The sequence below is a fragment of the Euleptes europaea genome, chromosome 10 (genome assembly GCF_029931775.1).
Source record: "Euleptes europaea isolate rEulEur1 chromosome 10, rEulEur1.hap1, whole genome shotgun sequence".
Lineage (NCBI taxonomy): Eukaryota > Metazoa > Chordata > Lepidosauria > Squamata > Sphaerodactylidae > Euleptes > Euleptes europaea.
Window position 1 is genome coordinate 52296842 of NC_079321.1, and position 19300 is coordinate 52316141.

General features: G+C 43.5%; 1 protein-coding gene across 1 annotated transcript in view; it reads left to right on the plus strand.

Moving 5' to 3' along the window:
• The window catches only part of NT5E (5'-nucleotidase ecto), a 29197-nt gene extending 11732 nt beyond the window's left edge, over positions 1–17465 (plus strand). The window contains exons 4-9 of the mRNA XM_056856189.1: positions 5328–5525; positions 5624–5778; positions 10462–10570; positions 11188–11337; positions 14380–14580; positions 17305–17465. Of these exons, the coding sequence (XP_056712167.1) occupies positions 5328–5525; positions 5624–5778; positions 10462–10570; positions 11188–11337; positions 14380–14580; positions 17305–17465 (974 nt within the window). The remainder of the gene's footprint in view (positions 1–5327; positions 5526–5623; positions 5779–10461; positions 10571–11187; positions 11338–14379; positions 14581–17304) is intronic.
• The last annotated feature ends 1835 nt before the right edge of the window (positions 17466–19300 follow it).

A 19300-nucleotide genomic window follows, 5' to 3' on the forward strand; every position in this document is an offset into this window, starting at 1 on the left:
GTGTGACATGAATGTCGAATGCTAGTGTGCAACCTGGCTCCAGCTAATCAGAATGACCAAGAGCTTGCAGGATCAAGATGGGTGACAGAATCAAATAAAAGGCATATTGTTCAACTAGTGTCTCTTTATTGTGGCGACCCCCCTTCTGCCCCTACTCTCTAGTGCTAACCCAGCCCTGGCCGAAATGGATTGGAGAAAACCTTGAAAAGTTTTAAGACTGAGCAGTGTGTATAATAACTGGCTTTGTCTTAGTTCTTTTCTGTTTAGTTGAACAGATCTTGAGAGTACCGTTTGCTCCTCTTGTAAGCCTGGTTTGCATGTTCTATTTTTAACATTTAGACTTTGCTGTGGGCACAGCTTCCACTTTATCATTCATCTGAGGCTCCTTTTCTCCTCAGGAAATGGTTGGCTTTTGGTGTGTCATTATAGCATACCATGCTGTATCATTTTCCAGAGGTCTATACAGTTGTAACATGAATGAATCACATCTCTGACCTACTTTGGCCTTATTTGCTTGTTTTTTTTATCCACTTTCCATTTCCTTCTAGCATGAACATGCCAGTATAAACCTCTCTCCGCTGTCTTGCTAATTCTTCTCTAGGTCCGTTTAAGCATTTAATCTCCACTCCAAAGAGTGTCCGGCTGTCCTCAACTAGGGCCAGGACTTTTTCGGCCCCGGCCTGGTATAATTCTCTGTCAAATGAGACCAGGGCCCTGCGGGACCTCAAGGCATTCTGCAGGGCCTTTAAGACAGAGATATTCTGCCAGGCCCATAGTTGGAGGAAGCAACAGTTTGTCAATGATTGTCCCTACCCCCCCTCCCTTTGCTGTTACCAGCTAAAATTTGGGAGCCCTGACTGCTTTTCCAGGCCCACCGTGGCCCTATACTCTTGTAATGAGCGCCGCTTGTTTAACTATTTAATTGATTGATAATTGGGAACTGTTTTTTAAAACTTTTAAAGGTTTACTGCATTATGGTTTCATTATATTGTGTGTTGCCTTCTGGTGATGTTAGTTGCCCTGAGTGGGCCTTGGCTGGGGATGGACGACGGGGTATTAATCGAAGAATAAAATAAATAAGTCCAATATTAATTCAGCAAGAAAGCAACCTTGCCTGTGACATGTTGAAGTACATGTGTGGGATTGTGCAGGAAAGGAAACGGCCTCATCAGAAATCGGCTGCATTCCCATCAAATATGCAATGTTGAATTGATTCACAGAGCCACCCTAAGCAGAGCTGCACTCTTCTAAGTCTATTGAAGTCAATAAGCTTAGAAGGGTATAACTCTGTAATAGGGGAAGGGCTGTGGCTCAGTGGTAGAGCATCTGCTTGGCATGCAGAAGGTCCCAGGTTCAATCCCCGGCATCTCCAGTTAAAGGGACTAGGCAAGTAGGTGATGTGAAAGACCTCCGCCTGAGACCCTGGAGAGCTGCTGCCAGTCTGAGTAGACAATACTGACTTCAATGAACCAAGGGTCTGATTCAGTATAAGGCAGCTTCATGTGTTCATGGGTGCAAAAGGGATTTGAAAAACAACAACCCCACATTCCTTACTCGGTGCCACTGTTGATTTCTCAGTTTCCCCAGGCCCCACTTTCTTTTTGTTTAATGGCTTGAATTCTAAGTACTTGAATTCATGGGAGAGATCTTTGTCCTTTCCTTCTGCTATCCTGGTCCCTCCCCAAAAGCTGCTCCTGAAGCCTTGGGGACCTTTGGGAATGGCGGAAGCACAAAGAGTGAAGAATGATTCCTGCCAATTCCGCCTTTTTGCTGGAGCTCCTGTGCTGCATCGCATGTCATTCCCAAAGGTGCCTGACCTTCAGGAGCTGCTTTTCAAGGGATTGCAGTGAGATGGGAAGAACCTTTCCATGAACCTCACTCCATGAGCAGTCCTTGTTGGTCCCACCCTACATTCTTCCTTCTTCTGTGCACTGTCTGCTAAGCTATATCGACTGCTTCGGTTACTCTTGGGATAATCAAGCACCAACCCTTCCCCACCAGCTGCTCCCACATTTTTAAACAAGCCTGTAATCTCATTTTGACTAGACCTACTTTTAGAGTCCAGTTCCTGCCCTCATTTCCCCGTTTGGAACCCACAGCTTCATGGGCATGTTCACAGGCAACTACGGCACTTTGTAAGCAGGCGGAGTGTTCTTCAGACTTCTGTTTATCGTTGGCCACAGCTAAGACATGTATCCTGCAGTCCCCACAGAGGCGGCTGTTTAGATTCTATAGGCTCTTTGGCCCAGTTAAGCGTTCTATTTGTTTTCTCGAACAGCATACTTGAGTAAACTCCACCAGGAACATCTTGCATTTTCCAGCACCATTACAAATGCATTTTGGGTGCTATCCAGAACACTAGTTTTGAGACAAGTAGTAGTGTCAGAGCCAGCATTCACAAAGGATCATTCACAGTAGGAGACACTGGTTGCCTGTGGAAGACAACATCAAGGGCATTCCCCCCCCAGTGAACCCTTCAGTGTACTCTTAACTCTTTCAGGCAGAAAATAATATTTATTTGCTTCATTCTTGGTGAGACGAAGAAACTTACTAAATTAAGTAAAAATAAATTAATAGGAAAAACTGATGGTGTGTGCATTTACAGGCACACGGAACAGCTCACTTGAGGTTATGTAAACTGATCTTCTCATTTGGGATTTCCGTCTAAACATTTAGTGTTTTTTCATGTCAAAGGAATAATTTGATTTCTTGTTTTCCAGGGCCAGTATCATGAGAATTTTCTCAGCCTCATTTCAGGTGCAGCCCGTCCTGCCCCCAAACAGCCACTCCTAACAATCCGTTTACTTGCTGGCCTCATTTCAGGTGCAGCCCATCCTACCCCAAAACAGCCACTCCTAACAATCTGTTTACTCGCTGGAGTGGCTCAGTTTCAGAGCCCATTGCCTGCAGAAGGGCTCAGGTTCTATCCTTGGAATTTCGGGCGAAAACGCATGGGAGGTTTTGCCTTAGATTTGCTGCTCTCTAAATGCACATTTCCCCCAGCCAGATTCTCAAAACTCAAAAATAAGCCCCCATGAAGAGTTTTGAGAATTCAGATGTGGAAAATGTGCATCTAGAGAGCGGCAAATCCAAGGCAAAACCTCCCGGGTGTTTTCGCCCTTTCCGTCAAAGGATTCCAAGCAGCAGGGACTGGGAAAGCCCTTTATTTGCCTGGAATCCCTGAGAGCTGCTGCCAGTCAGGTTAGACGGTGCTGAGCAAGATGGACCAATAGCTTGACTCACTATAAGGCAGTGGTGGCGAACCTTTGGCACGTGTGCCAGAGGGGACACTCAGAGCCCTCTCTGTGGGCACGTGCGCCATCGCCCCAGCACAGAGTTCGCCTGAGTTCGTTACTAGAAAGCCAGAGGGACGTGGGGCCAGGCTGCTCCCCTCCACGCGCACCTGAGGGCATTTCTCACATCACCCGCCCCTCTGCCCAGCAGCCCAATGGGAGCGCTTCCTCCCTCCCCTGTCACATGTGGCAAGGTGGCTCACATGTGGCGTGAGGGTGCGGCCCGGACGGCAGCATGTTGAGTCTGTGGCGAAGGTGATTCCCGTGGTGGGGTTGGAGAGGAGCTAGGTTGGAGGGGAGCATAGCTCACAGCGTGGCATAGCTGGAGGGGAGCAGAGCGCTGGGGCCACAGCGCGGGCTTTGCTGCGCCTCCCACCTTTCAGTGAAATCCCCTACTAAAAGAGGAACTTACCTAGCATATAACTCACCTGTGGAACTCCTTGCCACAGGATGTGGTGATGGCATCTAGCCTAGATGCCTTTAAGAGGGGATTGGACAAATTAATGTCACTAATTAATTAATTAATGTGTGAGTTGTTTTTTTCTAAACTAAAACCTCAGTATTCAGGTTAAATTGCTGTGTTGGCACTTTGCAATAAATAAGTGGGTTTTGGTTTGCAGTTTGGGCACTCGGTCTCTAAAAGGTTTGCCATTACTGCTATAAGGCATACAGTCAGTACATATGCCCCTCCTCCCCCAAACTATTATTGGCAGACTTACAGCACATTGCTGAAGGTGAGGGGTAGATCTGCAGCGGCCAGGAATGGCACAGCCACGCCGCCTTCACAGAGGCTTCCCAGCTGCCGAAAAGACATTAAGAACGTTTTAAAATAGAATAAAAGAAAATGGCCCTATTGAAAACAGTGAGGTTGCTCCACCAAAAAAGGTGGTGCAGCAACGCCACAGCACGAGGGGGTATTCCTGGGGCGAAAGGGCTTAGGAAGCTGACTAAAGTGTGTGGGGGGAATGCCCCCCCACACACACACTGACATGGGCTTACCCTTCTGGGAATTCCCTGCTGGCATGGCCACATTGGCGGCGGGGGTCAGCGCAGTTCCATGGCTCCCTGGCGCTGGCATGTTTGCCCCCGGGATGGCGTAAGTGCCCGTTATCCCAGATTAAATGGGCACTTATGCCGGTGCGGGGTCACACTGGCTCCTAAGGAGCTTTCCCACACGCCCTTAAGGATTGCAGCCTTCCTTGTAATGTCTTTCTGGATTTGGGCAGGATTTGTTTTCATTTGAATTAAAGGCCATTGTTCCAATTGCAGTAATCAGAGCAGCCCAAATTCATAACATTATCAGGAGGTCACCTTTTCCTCTTAGATAATTATAAAAACATCTGCTAAAGATATCAAGCTGCAAAGCAAATTAATTTCTGATTTTTCCATTTTTAAGTCTTAGCAAACAAACATCGAATCCTGGCTCTGAGATATGTGCATTACTACAAGTCAGGACAAAATGAGTGCAATTACTTTGTACCAAGTGGAGATAAAATTATCATTATGGTTTTGCAGACATTTCCTCCATTGAGCATTAGTGTAACACGATATCTTTTTGTTAGCACTGAACAAAAATGTATAGAACAGAGAGTGCAAACTTTTGAGTTTGCCAGAACTTGTTCTCACTTTTTGTGATATTTTGGTTGGTCCTAAGAGAAAGTTATTATACTGACTTGCTTTTTGGAGTTTTTCAGTAGACTGCTATAACTACTATTTTGTACTCTGTCCATCTGTCAGGGCTGTTTGTGGGGATTTTCTATTGTAGCCCCTTCCAAAAGAGTTTAAAAGCCTTGCAAAAGAGGTAAAAAGATTATCTTCCTTACTGGCTTTAGGAGAGTTTGCAAGGCAATATTATTTAGAAGAGTTTTTGATTAAGATGGAGAAATCGAGCTGAAATGGTACGTCTGTTTGGTTTATGTTGCTTTATTGTTGTTCTTACACCTTTTGAGGTATAAACTTGAGCCCCTTATGTGGGGGTAGGACAGAGTATGAATGTTTGTCAATTGAAAGCTGGTTCTCTGGTCATTTTTACAGGCGCTCCACCTTCAAATGATATACCAGCTGGTAATTACCCATTCATGGTGAAATCTGATCATGGCCCTCAAGTACCTGTTGTGCAAGCTTATGCTTTTGGAAAATACCTTGGTTGTTTGAATGTTAAATTTGATGATCAAGGAAATGTGATCAGTGCATCCGGAAACCCCATCCTACTCAACAGTAGCATCCCTGAAGGTATGAGAAAAAGATCTGTTTCCATGGATGAACAGTTAGCAATCCTTGTCTGCCATCTAACCCACAGTAGTCTTTAGCTTGTCCTGCTTCTGTTTTAGATGCAAAGGTGAAGGCCGAAGTTGACACTATGAGGGTTGAGCTGAATAAATTTTTTTCCAAGGAGATAGGGAAAACCATTGTATACCTGAACGGTACGAGTGAAGCATGCCGTCTCCAAGAGTGCAACATGGGAAATATGATTTGTGATGCTGTGGTAAGAAAGAAATCACTTCGTGATGTTGCATTGTTGTCCACTTGACACAGTAGTTTATTTCTGTGACAGATGACCGTTTGTTAAGGGTTAGACCTAATTGAAAGTTATTTACATTTCCTTTTGGGGGTCATTTAAAACTGATATTTATACCAAGAGCCAGTGTGGCATAGGGCTCAGAGCATCAAACTAGGAACATGGAGAACTGGATTTGAATTCCCACTCTGCCAGTCACATTTTCTCAGCCTAACCTCCCTCACATGATTGTTGTGAGGAGAATGATGTAAACTGCTTTGGGTCCCCATTGGGGAGAAAGGCCGATTGTAAATGAAGTAAATACTTGTGCACGATACCTACTGAAGGCTTAAAAGCACCCAGCCATTAACTTTTTACATAGCTGTTTAAAATTGAAATTCCTTAAAATATTCTGCAGTTTTCTTATTTAAAAATGGCAAAAGGAAAGCTTTCTTTGCTAGCTAGATTTCAAGGTTTGAGCCTCATTGCTGAGGTCATTGTTTAAGCCAGGGGTGGGGAACCTTTTTTCTGCCAAGGGCCATTTGGATATTTATAACATCATTCGCGGGCCATACAAAATTGTCAACTTAAAAATTAGCCTGCTATATTTGGTCAAACATTTAACCAAGAGGCATGACTGGAGACGGCTCCGAGTGTCTGCCACATAGAGCAACTTGCTTTTGAGCTCTGCTGTCCCCAAGCTGGGCCCAAGAGATTCAGGCAGGGCAGCATCCTTCTGTGCTAGAGATCTGCCAGGACCCATGAAGGGCCAGACCAAACGATTTTGCGGGCCTCATACGGCCCCCGGGCCTGACGTTCCCCACCCCTGGTTTAAGCCATTGAATACATCCAGCGAGAGAATGCTTTTGAGGCTGAACCATTTTTTGAAATTGGGTAGTAAAATCTGTAGTCCGGAAACACTTGTCAGGATACAAATCACAAGCAACTCTAGCTATCGTTTTTGTTGTTATTTTCTGTTTTTTGTGGAGCTGGCTGAGATTTTGCATCTCTTCTGTTGTGTTTTTAATGGAACCTGCTTTGACTATTCATGCATCCCTAAAAATGTAAGATGAGTCTCCTGGGTCAGTCCAGTGGTCCCTCTAGTCCAGCATACTGTTTGACACAGTTGCCAACCAGCTGCCCTGGAGATTCAAACAAGCAGGGTATAGAGGCTGAGGCCCTCACCTGCTGCTGCCTTCCGGCACCAGTATTCAAGGGTCTGCTGCCTCTGGAAATGGAGGCTGAGGGTGCAACTATACAATACACTCAACACCTGCAGTGTCATGGCTGGAAATGGGAAGCTTCTTCTCCCTCCTTGCAGCACCAAGCAAATGAGCGCTTTTTAAGGCGAGGTCTCCCAGTGTGCATCTGTCTGCGCATCTGGCTGTGCACCCGTGACCTGCCATGTGTCGAGAGCATCATGTTGCTTGGCCTTGAGTTCATAGAGATGCTACTGAGTAGGTTTCTCAGAGAATGTGTTCTTTCCCATCAGTGTTCTTGTTCCATCACGTATGTTGATTTTTCATCACCCCTTTGCTGTTAAAAGCCTGCTAAGATCATGACAGATGGGGTATAGCCACTTCCATTCAGGTGGACAAAATGCTTCTGAGGTTTGAAACTAGTTTGTCCTTCACCTGATCCACAGGACATTGCTTTATATTCTATGCCAGTCTGCTAGGCGTATTTTTATCCCGGCCTGGCTCTAATTCTGGAAATAAAAATGCTGAAAAAACGGGGTGCAGGCGAGGCAAAGCAGGAGAGGGGTCAGGGTTGAAAGGTAATGAAAGAAGGTCAGAGACTTCAGATCCTTATCACTTATCTCTTGTGTCTCATATGGCTTTTTCTTTGCCCTAACGCTGTGGGTCTTCAACCGTGTTGAACCTGTGGGAACAGATCGTGGGCACCACCCCAAAATGGCTGCCATGTGGAGCTGGGACCAATTACAAAACATTGGGAAATTCCAGAAAATGTTAGGAGGTTCCAAGTCAAGTAGCTTCCTATGACAGGGGCTGCTATTTCCAAATGGACACTGCCTTCAAATTCAAAGGTGATGCCTCCTAGGCTCTTCTAAAGCATCTCCTACTCCAGCAAAGTGGAGAAAAACCAGGCTTGGCTCTTTATAAGGGTGTTCCAGGAAACACATGAGAAAGTGACATGGAACTAAGGTTGCCAACTCTGGGTTGGGAAACTCCTGGAGATTTTGGGGGAAGAGCCTGGGGAGGGTGGGGTTTGAGGAGGGGAGGGACCTCAGTGGGGTATAATGTTATTGAGCCCACCTTCCAAAGCAGCCATTTTCTCCAGGGGAACTGATCTCTGTAGCCTAGAGATCATTCGTACTTCCAGGAGACCTTCAGCTACCACCTGGAGGTTGGCAACCCTACCTGGCACCCATAGGCACCACAATGGGGATTACTGCCTTAAGTCTTTTTCTCCCTCTTTGTGTTACTGGTTTTGGTGTGCACTGAAAAATGGTGGCACGACACTTTCTGCTTATCACTGATCAGGGAGGCTGGGTTCAAGTGCTGGGTGCCCCAACAGAAGCATGTGCAATCAAACCATTTCCCTCTGTTTGGCTAATGGTAACTCATGACAGGGCAGCAACAAATATAGCATTTGCTATATCCCCACTCAGTTTGCAGTTCCGCTTAATTTTTATGCCAGCAAGAGTAAACACAGCCTTTGCCCCTGTGCCGAGTAAGCACAGTACCAAATAGAGCAGAACAGCAAGCCGATGAGAGGAATTCTTTACTCTAATCCTGTTAATACTGTAAATGGGGCAAAGAACACATTGGAAAGACAGTTGACTTATTAGAACCCTCTTAGAGGCCAGATTTGTTTGTAAGTCTGGCGATGAGAAAACGTCCTTTTCACAGATCTTCTGAATTATACATTTCCCTAACACCTTCAGTCTTTCTTAAACTAGACAGCTAGATGCCAGAGACAAAGATTTCCGAATATTACCAGCTGTTGTTCCTTTGATTTGTCATGTAGAATCAGAGTTGGAATGGGCCATACCGGCCACCTAGTCCAACCCCCTGCTCACTGCAGGATTAGCCTAAAGTATCCCTGACAAGTGTTCGTCCAGCTGCTGCTTGAAGACTGCCAGTGAGGGGGAGCAAATGGGCATTTTTGTGGGGCTTGTAGTGCTCGTGCAAGAGCAAAGGCAGGTGGCATTGCCCCATTTCTCTTTCTACTTGCAGCCCCTTCCCTGTGCTGTGTGGCCTATTGTTCAGTGAGGAGGTCCTAACTCTTGGCAATGGCTTGAGAGTATCCCGATGGGCTTCTGGCGAAGGAGAAAGTGAGGGAAGGTCAATTTCTGAGAAATTCCATCTTGTGGCAGTGTGAATCTAACCCACTGACTCCGTCAAAGTCACTCTGTTTCAGGGCTAAGCAGGACCCAGACTTCACAAGCTGAAGTCTAATGCTCCTCTCTATTCCATTATGAGATGCAGAATTGAATAAACTGTAGCAGAAGATTACGTGAGCATTCGATTAAAAAAAGGTTAAGGTCCCCTGTGCAAGCACCGGGTCATTCCTGACCTATGGGGTGATGTCACATCCCGACGTTTACTGGGCAGACTTTGTTAACGAGGTGGTTTGCCAGTGCCTTCCCCAGTCATCTTCCCTTTACCCCCAGCAAGCTGGGTACTCATTTTACCGACCTTGGAAAGATGGAAGGCTGAGTCAACCTTGAGCCGGCTACCTGAAACCGACTTCCAGCGAGATAGAACTCAGGTCGTGAGCAGAGCTTGGACTGCAGTACTGCAGTTTACCACTCTGCGCCATGGGGCTCTTAAGTAGTTAACCTTAAATGCCGTGCTTTGAGAGATTTGGGGTCCTCACTCTCTAGGAAAAATTAGGATAGAGTTTGGATTCCCTTCTGAAGCAAGCTGATGAACTTTGTGTTGCTCCAGCTTAGTCTCCAGAACACAAATTCCCCCATCTAAAAACGGAGAGGGTTGCATTTCCCTCCCTTCTACTAGGAAGGCAATGGCAAGCCACCCCGTAAACATAGTCTGCCTAGTAAACATCATGATGTAATGACCCGGTGCTTGCACCTTTACCTTTTACTTAGGAATATTGAGCACAAAGCAAGAAGTCCATGAAATTCTTGAGTAGTTGATCTCTTAAACTGTCACTCAAATTGTGAAGGACAATCACAGAAAAAGTTCTGTAATTTTCCCAATGGAAGGAATGATTGTATTTGTCCATATAGAGGCACATTCGTAAGAGTGCTTACAGAACAAGTATTACAGCGATTTCTCACCTTACGATGACATTTCTTTTTCAAAATAAATATTAGGAGTTATTTAGCCCTTCCCCATCCCACATCCTGAATTGGAAGAGAGAAAACAAGTGAAAGCATAATTTTACCCCTCTTTTGTGCTCTCAAACAGAATTATCAGAAAGGTTATTATAGAATAACACCTGTTTTATTGCTTTCAGTATATATCCCAAAATATTTAGAATAATTTTAACTAGTATAGCAACAAAAGGTTTCCCCCCACACATACACACATGATTTAAAATCTTTATTGCTAGGGCAGATCCAGAATTTCTTTTTTACTATCAGTTTATGCTTTTCAAGATTGAGTTGCTAGAATCCTTGAAGATAAACTAAAGCAAAATACTGGAAAATGATAGAAATTATTTTCTTTGTGAATGTTTTAGGTTTACAATAATCTTAGACATCCAGATGATAATCAGTGGAATCATGTTTCGATGTGCATCACAAATGGTGGTGGAATACGGTCACCCATTGACGAACGAAGCAATAATGGTATATATAGTTTTAGGGCTGTTTCAGTTTGTTCTTCTTTTCTCACACTTCTGAGAACTAACCTAATTAGGTTTTAGGTTTCTTATAACTGTTGCCCTTTACTTCACATCTGTCACGTTTTTTTTGTGCCAAACTGTAAAATCTCTTTCTTCCTCAGGCACCACACATTTCAACTAGAAGCTTCTAAATTGAAGCAAAAAGCGACTTAAAAGTCTCCACTTGAAGGCTATTGAAAATCTTTTCCAGCATCTCTGCATTGGCCAGGGCCATACCACACCACATAGATCTTTGGTATCACTTGAAGACATTGTAGGCCACAACTAGGTGTTGTAATACTGGCATTCTACATTTTCACGGTAGAAAGAATTCATTATAAATTCATTCCACGTAATGATCCCAATCATTTTAAACTGGCTACCTCCAGTTAAGAGGACATGGAACTGTAATTTTTGTATTCTAGCTTTAGGATACATTAAATTGTGACTTGCCCAGTCAGTGAAGTTTATCATGGTGTAGGAATTTGAACTCAGGACTCCTTTGCCCAAGCCAGTGTGTTCTCTAGACTGTCTTAAAGTGATGGGTATTACCTTGTAAAAACAGTGTTCCATTCCATTCAGGTACTATTACTTTGGAAGAATTGCTATCTGTATTGCCCTTTGGAGGCACTTTTGATTTGCTACAGATCAAAGGTTCAGCTCTGAAAGAAGCGTTTGAGCACAGTGTTCATAGACATGGGGAACGAACAGGCGAGCTGCTACAGGTTTCAGGTAAGTTTCATTGCTTGCATCAGCAGTTCAGAGTCCTAAAACTGTCTCTTTAGTAAATAACCTTAAGAACCTCTTTTATCTGACTTATCACACCATGCTAAAGATCAATTCTGAGCAGCCTCCAAATGTACTATACAGAATAAATTCTTAATAAAGGACAATTATGGGCAACAGGCAAATATCAGCTTCCCCAGGCTGGGAAAAAGGCCCCTTCTCCTCCCACGTAATAATCCCAATGAAAATTGGGCCTGTGTGTACCTGTGAATTATGTTCTCATCTGGGAATTTCCAGAAATCAGTCTGTAGGTTCAGCGTGTGAACCACATAACTTGTTAATCTGCCCTGAGACCTGCTACATGCATTTGGAATTTGTGGTCACGGTGTATTTCAGCCAGTGGCTGGAATAGAATTGTGTTTGGTCAGTGTGTGGCTGAGTTTAGGATTTTTAGATAGTATTTCTGGCTGTATTTACTAATGATCAAATATTGTAAAGATCCAACAAGAAAAAGGTGGGTCCCCCCCCCATTTTAAAAATTTGTTTACTACTTTCCAACATGGATTGCATATGATACAATTAAAAGACCTTGAGGAAATGAAGGACATTCTAAATAGTTTATTTTACACTAATAGTTGTGGTTGTATTCTTGTTGTAAAGCCTCCATCACAATAGATCATGGACCCAGGCATCCTGTTGGATAAACAGGTGAGAGTGGTGGCCGGGCATACCTTTTACATTTCCAGAATGTTGACTGGAGGGGGCTGTTGGGACTTCGTCACTCCAGTCTTGTTCCATCTACATTGGCTCCCAATTTTCTTCTGGGCTCAATTCACAGAGCTATTATTTACTTTCAAAGCCCTATACAGCTTGGGTCCAGCATACCTTAAAGACTGTTTTCTCCCATATGAACGTACCAGTCCACTCTGGTCATCTTCAGAGGTACTTGTTCAGGTGCCCCTGACATCTGAGGCTGGACAGGTGGCAATCCCAGAAAAGGACTTCTTGGTTGTGGCCCCAAAACTTTGGAATTCCCTTTCTAGGGAGATTCATTTGGCTTCCCCTATCATTATTGTCCACCAGCAGATGAATATGTTGTTTGGCATACCTCAGCTAACTGTTACTGGCCCTCCTTCCTGTTTTTGGTGTAAGTTTGTGTTTTTAAATGCTTTTATTGACTTATGTATTTCTTTAATTGCTGTTTGTATGTTTTAATGTTTTGATGTTTGCTTCCTTGGAAATGTTTTAAATGAATAAAACAAATATCCTCACCATTCCCTGCTTCCTTTTCTCCTTCCCGCCCGCCCACCAACCTTTTATCTGCTACCCATCTTCAGCTATATTAATTATTTATTTACTTCATGTATATACCACCTTTCCCCGCAGTGGCTTACATTATTCTCCACTCCTCTATTTTGTCCTCAAAACCACCTTAGGCTGAGTGTGTATGACTGGCCCAAGGTCACCAAGTGAGCTTCCTTGGCAGAGTGGGGATTCAAATGGGGGTCTCCTAAATCCTAATATAAAACTCTAAGCACGACTACACCACACTTGCTTTTGTGGGGTGGCTGTTGGACAGTAGGAAGCAGTCAGAGCTAGTCATGCACGTTGGGTGGTAGCAAGCTCTCAAGTAGTTGCTGCAGAGCCTGGCCCCAATGAGTCTTTCCTGCTTCCTTCTGCTCACCAACCAACCCACTTTAATCTTTCCCCCATCTTCAGATATATTCATTATTTATTTCATTCATATCTTGCTTTTCTTCACAATGTGGAACCAAAGCAGTTTATCTCACTGTCCTCTCCAAGTTATCCTCACAACAACCCAGTAGGCTGAGAGTGTATGATTGGCCCAAAGTTACCCCCCAGTGAATGTCCATGGCAGACTGAGGATTCAGACCTGGATCTCTCAGATCCTAGTCTGAAACACCAACCACTATACTGGCTTTTGTGGTGTGGCTGATGTTGAACAGTAGCAAGCAGCTGAGCCTGGGAGAGTCATGCAAGCTGGGTGGTAGTAAGTCACCTAGTGGCTGTTGCTGGGTCTGGCCTCAATGAGTCACCTCTCAAAGGCCCAAACAGCGCTGGAAAGAGCTCTTGCCCCCTTCACCTGCCTTTTACTAACAGAAACCAAGGCTTGAATACTGTTGTAGTTGCCTAGCAACAGCCACTGAGAGCTTCTTAAAGCTTCAGGTGCTCCCTTTTAGCATTGGGCGGTTAACTCCCCCAAGTATTTTTAAGATTTCAGATTTTTCTGCACACCAGGGCCTTTTCTCAGGTGTATAGAAAGAGCTGTCTTCTTGTCTGTCCATGGCCCGTCTCCAGATTTAAGTATCCACAGGTGGCCTTTTCTCAGGTTTATAGAAAGATCAGTCTTCCCTGTCCATGGCCCGTCTCCAGATTTAAACATCCACAGGTGGAGCCATGTTGAGAATGAGATATATTGATTTCTAGCCTCAAAAGGAGGAAGAGGGTTCCAGTTATCGTAGGATAACAAAAGGTACTCTCAACTATATTAAGCCTATGTGCACTTTAGGAATTTTGAGGAAGGGTGCCATGCAACGTGAGGCAAATCACAAAAGGGCAGCCATAGGGGGCATTTGTAATATGAGAGGTGCTTCCTGCAGTCTTCTGAAGCGCTTTCTGCTCCAGTGAGAGGGAAGAAAGCTAGGAGTGGCTTTTTGCTTTGGTAAGAGTTGTTTTGTAGAAATAGCAAGCAGGTATCAGAAACTCATGGGTGGGTTCCACACTGGGGATCACTATTGTGAAAGAACACAAAACCTAAGGATACAGTGTAATACAAATCAAGATTAACCAGTATATACAGAAGTTTGGGAGATTAAACAATGCTGTCATCTTCACTGGAGCACATTTTAAAACACAAAGGAACTGCTGAATGCATAGAAATGACGCAGTAAAGGATTTTTAATAGACATGTTTTGTTCATAATCTTATCTGAGAGCCAAGGTACAGTGTAATAACTTCTTAGATAAGTATTTATAGATATAAGGCAAGCTGATGAGTAAATTGCTGTATAACTTTGTTTCTTATTAGGCATACATGTGGTATATGACCTCTCCCAAAGACCAGGAAGCAGAGTGGTCAGTCTAGAGGTTCTTTGTACAGAGTGTAGAGTACCGGTCTACGAGCCACTCCAGATGGAAAAAACATACAAAGTCCTTTTGCCTTCTTTCCTCGCCGGGGGAGGAGATGGATATTATATGCTAAAAGGAAGCTCAAGTAACCATAGCAGTGGTAAGCACATCTGATGATCAGCACGTGTAGCCCATCAAATGCAAACTAGAAACGCCTATGAGACTGTGCAAGTCTGTTTCCCATGGCATCTTATTAAAGGGTAAACAGAAAAAATTAAATTGTGTCAGCTTTTGAGCATTACCCAAAAGACGAGAAAGGAAGAGCAAGTGATTCTTTCTGCATAGGATGTCTGTCTGCCCTTTCCCTGAAAGGACCATGTTAGTATGCACGGATTCAGTGGTATAGCACATACTTTGAATGCACAGAAGCCCAGGCTCAGTCTCTGCTATCTCCTGCTAAAGGATCTCAGATAGTAGGAGAGGCTCTTCTTTGTTTGAAACCCTTCAAGAGCCACTTCTGCTCAGAGTAGCATACTAAGCTAGCTGGACCAGCAGTCCGATTCAGTATATGGCAACTGTGTACGTTCAGGAAGTACAAAAAAAGAAATAGATGGAACTCTTCTTGAATAAATTTTTCTTACTTAGTTCTGTTCTCTCACACACAAACCACCTGTGAGACTTTCTGCTTGTTATGATACCATTGCCACTAAATATGACGGGAAGCTTTATTTGTAATTAAAGGGCCAGAAATATATGGCACTCAATAAGTTTTTTGATATACAACTTTAAAATAGTTTTGTTTCTTTTTATGGGATTTAAAAGTCAGGTTAGTAAAACTTCATAAACAGGAATATAGACTGTAACTGAATAACAGAACTGAGAAATTTCAGATTGTTAAGTTCAAGTGATATAGTGTACTTCCAAATGTATCAAGGTGGTTTACATACCTTTATTTTCTACTAAGAGTGATTTCTCTAGGCAGTCACTGGTTTGTTTCTTAAACGTAAGCTTCTTTTACACTTAAGTGTCTTTCTTTTATATAGTGGTTCTTTAGTTGTAGGAGTTAGGAACATTGACACACTTCTCCAGTTTCTCTCTCAAACTAGCCTGGGATCACTCATTTCACAAAATCTATTTCCCAAAAAACTCTTAGGAAATCTCTATAAACCATAGAGATATTTTCCCTAGATAACTGGTTTATGGATCCTGTCCTGATCCAAAAACCCAAAATGTGTTCCTGTTCAGTCCTGAGGAGAATCCTCCACTAGATAGCCTACAGCTCACACAGCTGTTTCCAAGCTGTCTGTTAACCTGTCAGTCAACTGTCAGTTTTCTAACTGCCACTCTCAGAATTCTATTTGAACTCCCTGTCACTTAAGGGGGTTCTATGACCAGGACAGTTCTTTAGATTGCAGCTGTCCATCACACATGAGTTGTTTCCACTTCTCTGTAGTGTAAAAAGTATTGTCAGATCTGTACAAATATCACCATTCTATCATGGATTTACAGCAGCTTAATGATCAACTGACTTGTTTCTAGAATTCATATGAGCTTTTGAAAATATGCATACATTTCTGATCTCCACTTGGGGCTTCTGTTAAGATCTTTAAGAGAGAATGATAACTTATAACTTTGTTCATATATTAGGATAATGCAGTAGACAGAGCAACAATTTTACTAGAGAACCTGGATAGTGTGTTTGTCCAGATTATAAAATTATGTTACAATAGGCATTCCTTTAACAATGCAACATGCATCTGAAGTAAACAGAAGACACATAGGAACAAGCCTTGATGACCACTCCCAGGGTAGGCAATCGGAAGGAGATCCAAGGGTGTACTTTGCCAGGAAATACGTAGACATTATGAAAAACTAGCTTGAGACCACCTTTTGATTAAACTCTGGTTTAATGTTGCCATTTGATGCAGACTGCCTTAGTGGGTTCTAAATTGGGCTTCTAAAGTACAGAGCAACAGGAAACCTTGCAACTCCAACTATAATCAGTCATCAATAGTGCTTGGAGGTCCTACCCCCAGACCTTCTAGTGATGATCACCAAACATCACAGATTTCATCCTCAGCCTAGGAAAGATGTAAATTACAGTGCAAGGACTTTAAAGGACCTATTTCTTTCAGCGTATAGTTCAGGAGATGCGATGCAGTGGTTCAACAGAAAGGGGAAGAGCTGATCGTGGTTTTATTTAAATGTTTAGGAATTTTGTGGAGCAGCTGGAAAGAACTGACCATCCGTAACCAACCGTGAGGAGGAAGGGTGTCTTTGCCTGAAGCTTCTGTTCCCCACTCCATCTCCTCTCATTCACTGAAGCTGACCAATAGCAAGCAGGCTGCTCATTTAAAGAAATTCTGCCAGTGCAAGAAGGCTTGGGATGGCAGCTTGGGGGACTTGTTTACAGGAAGGGAGACAAAAGGCAGACTAACTAGAGTTTTTTAAAAAAAAACTAGTCTAATGCCCTCACCTGGATAGCACAGGCTAGCCTGATCTTGTCAGATCTTGGAAACTAAGCAGGGTCAGACTTGGTTAGTATTTGGATGGGAGACCTCCAAGGAATACCAAGATCATGAGGCGGAGGGAGGCAATGGCAGACCACCTCTGTTAGTCTCTTGCCTTGAAAACTCCACCGGGGGTCACCATAAGTCGGCTGTGACTCGATGGCACTTTTCACCAGCACCACTTGTCTAGTAGACTAACCAGGGTATGTGCGACAAACTTAACAACAAAAAAAGCTTATTGTGATGTGTGAATACAACCCAGATGTCTAAGGAGCAAACAGTTATTCATGATAAACAATTCATAAGTTTAATGTAACTTTTATATTAAAATTTACTGATAATTGACACATGCTGTTTGTTTGTTTTTAAAACAGGTGACCTTGACATTGCGGTTGTTTCCAACTATATTACTAGAATGGGAAAGATATTTCCAGGAGTTGAAGGTCGTGTGAAGTTTTCTGCTGGAATTATATTCCAAGGACAACATAGTTTTGTTTTTGGATTATTTGTTATACTTTTATGCTTCATTCTTTAATTTTTAACCTACTTTTGGGGTTCTGACAACTTTTTCTGGCTCCATCAGCTGGTTAACATTTTATTACAACCCACTGCTTCAGCTGATTTGAAGATAGAGGCCGATATGTAAATTGTAAATAATACTAGCATCACTGGAAGGCATGTTATATGGTGTAATGTATCTGTGTGTATACTATGTGGACCATGTTATGCTGATGTATATAATTGATAAATGTATGCCTTTGTCTATACTCATACTATATGAGTATAGATAGTGTATGGATTTTCTCCTTGCTCTTAAGAGGAACTATCGTAAAACGTTACCAAAGCCAAAATATTTTTATGTACTGCCTTCTGATGAAGAGGTCAAAGGGAAGCTAAGAGTAATTTATTTATTTAAAAGATTTATTAGCTGCCTTTCTACCTTGCGGAACTCAAAGTGGCTTACAATATAAATTTAAAAATATTAAAAACCCCTAAAAGATTATGATTTAAAATCAGTCAGGACTGCCAATAAATAAAAAATCAAATTAGCCAAATGCAGTCCTAAACAAAACTGTCTTCAACTGCCTCCTGAAGATTGAAAGTGAGGGGGTTTGGCCCACCTCCCTGGAGAAGTTGTTCCATAACTCTGGGGCTGCCACCAGAAAGGCCCTCTCATGTGGCCACCAGACAAGATTCTATCAGTGGGACAGTCAGGAGGGTCTCTCCCTGTAATCTTAATTCCTGGGCAGGAACATATGGGAGAAGATGGTCCTTCAGATACCATGGTCCCAAGCCATGTAGGGCTTTAAGGGACAAAACAAACATTGTATCGGGCTTAGGAACAGACTGGTAGCCAGTGTAATTGCTGAAGTATCAAGGTCACATTGCTCCCAGTGGACACAACATTCTGCATTAGCTACAGCTTTCAAACATTTTTCAAGGGTGGCCCCCAAGAAAAGCACATTGCAATAGTCCAGTCTAGATGGAACTAAGGCGTGGGTGACCATGGCTACATCTGACTGAACCAGGAATGGGTGCATCTGATGCACCAGCCAAAGCTGGGCAAAAGCACTTTGAGCCACTGCAGCCACCTGGTTTTCTAAGGTGGTTGTGTCAAGCAGCACTCCCGAGCTGTGAACCTGGCTTTTCAAGGAGTGTATAACACCATCCAAGACAGATCTCAAGCCCCTGGTCTGCCTTTCTACTAACCCAGAGCATCTCTGTCTTGTCAGGATTAAGTTGCAGCTTGGTCACCCTCACGCAGCCCATTACTGACTCCAGGCACCGGTTCAGAACCTCAATTGCATCCTCAGAATTAGGTGGAAATGAAAAATGGAGCTGGGTATAATTTGCATATTGGTGATACCACAACCCAAATCTCCTGATGACCTCTCTCAGTGGCTTTATACAGGTGTTAACTAGCATAAGGGATGAGATCAAATCCCGAGAAAGCCCACAGGCCAGGGGCCATGAAGCAGAACAGGAATCCCCCAACACTATCTTCTGAGGCCAACCCCACCGACAGGACTCAGCCCACTGTAATATGGTCCCCTTCAGTCCCGGCACTGAGAGGCAGCTCAGCAGAATACTATGGTCAATAGTATCAAAGGCCACTGAGAGCTCCATCAGAACTAGCAGGGGTCACATTCCCCCTCTTGTTCCCGACTGAGGTTACCAACCAAGGCAACCAAACCAGTCTCTGTTCCAAATCCCGTCATGAAGCCAGGTTGAAATGGGTCCAGAAAACCAGTCCCTTCCAACAACTGAAAAGCAGCCATCTGCTTCAGCACCTTGCCCAAGAATGGAAGACTGGCAGAAAGTTCTTCAACGCAGGACTCAGTGGAGGTTTTTTTCAGAACAGATCTATTC